The sequence below is a fragment of the Coenobita brevimanus genome, chromosome 8, assembly GCF_032717465.1.
Source record: "Coenobita brevimanus isolate Jiangsu-jjx chromosome 8, ASM3271746v2, whole genome shotgun sequence".
Taxonomy (NCBI): Eukaryota; Metazoa; Arthropoda; class Malacostraca; order Decapoda; family Coenobitidae; genus Coenobita; species Coenobita brevimanus.
The window spans coordinates 35990003-35992183 of NC_136961.1; the positions used below are offsets into that span (position 1 = coordinate 35990003).

The 2181-nt window shown below is 50.8% G+C and overlaps 1 protein-coding gene across 1 annotated transcript; it reads right to left on the reverse strand.

Annotated features, from left to right (window-relative positions):
* Positions 1-1035: 1035 nt before the first annotated feature.
* On the reverse strand, positions 1036-1908 carry LOC145407500 (uncharacterized). The gene is made up of 2 exons (XM_080278429.1): positions 1774-1908; positions 1036-1569 (listed from the first exon to the last, which is right to left on the reverse strand). The coding sequence occupies exons 1-2, from the start codon at positions 1906-1908 to the stop codon at positions 1036-1038; spliced, it is 669 nt and encodes a 222-aa protein (XP_080134555.1).
* Positions 1909-2181: the final 273 nt, after the last annotated feature.

The window sequence follows — 2181 nt, forward strand, 5'->3', positions numbered from 1 at the left end:
TTGGAGGTGGCAGCGGAGGGGGAGTAATAGGGGTGGCTCGCCAAATACCCATTCATGTGGTGTGATGCGATCCTCACGGGGGCGTGTGTTCGTCCCCAATTGTATTATTTTGATATGTGCTGGCCAGTCGTCTTGTGTGGCTTGAATCTTGGTCAGCACTTGATTGAGTAGAGTGCGGTGGCTACGCTCACAGATGCCGTTCCCTTGCGGCCAGTACGGGGAGGAGTGGGAGAGATTATACCTGAACAGGGCAGCCAGTTGCTTCCAAACTTTTCACATGAATTCAGGCACGTTATCGGAATGGAGGGCATGGGGGATGCCAAAATATGGGAACACATGGCGAGTTAGGGCATCGGCGACGGCAAGGGCATGGTGTTCTTTCACCGGGCACCTCTCAGGAACTTAGAATATGTGTCTAAAAACATAATGATGCAGCAGTAGTCGAATTTGGGTGGAAGGGGCCCGACGATATCAACTGATAGCAATTGCCAAGGTTTACTGGCCACTAAGCAGCTGGAGGGGCCTGGCGTGTGGGTGGTGTCTTTCCCGAGGGTGCACACTCGACATGAATGACTTGTTGCACGAGCTTGGAGGGGTGTGGGGTCCAGAAGGTGTCATTGAAGGTCTGGAGCAATTTTCTCGTGTTGAGGTGTATCCCATTGTTACCATGGAGGTGGGTGAGGGTGTATAGGGCGGTGTCTGAGTCAAGAACTATGCGGCCGGAGTGCGTGTAGAGAAAGTCGCCATGCTGTTGTAACTTGGAGAATAGATGGGTGGGCATCCAATCGGGGTGGTCCTTCGCCTGCCAACATTGCAGGAAGGTGGGAGCAGTCTGGATGGCATTCAGGTGGAGCCTGGAGAGGGCGTTGACATTCATGTGGAGTTTGCCGGGATATGTCAAAGTCGAATTCTTCTAAGCTCTCCCTCCAGCGGATCATTTGCGCATTCTTAGTATCAGATTGGCAGAGCTATTGTGGGGACTGATGATCCGTGATGATAATAACGTGGGTACTCGCCAGGTATGCGCGAAAGTACTCAAGTGCCCAGATGATACCAAGACACTCGCTTCATGGCCACGTAGTTACATTCCACCTGGTTGAGGGTGCGGCTGGCACAGGCGATGATATGCTCCCTGCTGTCTTGCACCTGAGCTAGTACAGCACCTATGGCCACGAGCGATACGTCTGTGTATAGGCAGAATGATATCGTATACTCGGGGAACGCCATGATGGGGACCAAGATGAGTTTGTTCTTGAGGGTCCGGAAGGCTTGGAGACGATCTTCTGTCCAAGTGAATGGCTCCCCTTTCTTGGTGAGGTCGTGCAGTGGGTTGGTGATCGTTGCAAACCCCTTCACAAAGCACCGGTAGTAGGAGGCGAGGCCTATGAACGTGCGTATCTCATGCTCATCCCATTGCAGGGGAAGTTCGGCTATAGCCTTGAATTTTTCTGGATCAGGTGAGATGCCTTCACATGATATGATGTGCCCCAGGAAGGAGACTGATCTTTGGGCCAAGACACAGTTGGACAGGCGGAGTTTGAACCCGACTTGGTGTATCCTGGAGAAAACCTGGCATAGGCGGTGGAGATGGTTAGCCCAGGTCCTTCTGAAGATGATGACGTTGTCAAGGTAGGCAAGGCAAATTTCCCAAAATGAGACTGCTGAGCATGGACTCCATCAGGCAAGAAAACGTCACTGGGGTATTGCATAGGCCGAAAGGAAGCACGTTGAACTCGTAGTGCTTCCCATTGTTGGTGAAGAAGGCAGTCTTACCTCGGTCCTACGGGTGAACAGGGAACTACCAGTATCCTGACTGTAGGTCCAAGATGGAGAACCAAGAGGCCCCATAGAGGGAGTCCAGAGAATCGTCGATTCTCGGTAGGGGAGTGGCATCATTAGTGGTGACATCGTTTAAGCGATGGTAGTCCATGAAAAATCGCAAAATCCCGTCATTCTTCTTGACAAAAACAATGGGTGAGGACCACAGGCTGGTTGATGGGCATATCACACCAGAGTTAGCATGTCCTGGACCTGCCGGTCTTCTGCCCAGTGTGTAGAAACTTCGTAACTTCTTATAGTGTGTTTTTTAGATCAGTTATACATATATTAGACTCGTGGACGAGTGGTTGTTATAAGTGAGTAGTTTTATAAGTAGATAATCTTTGTTCCCTTTGTCATGCA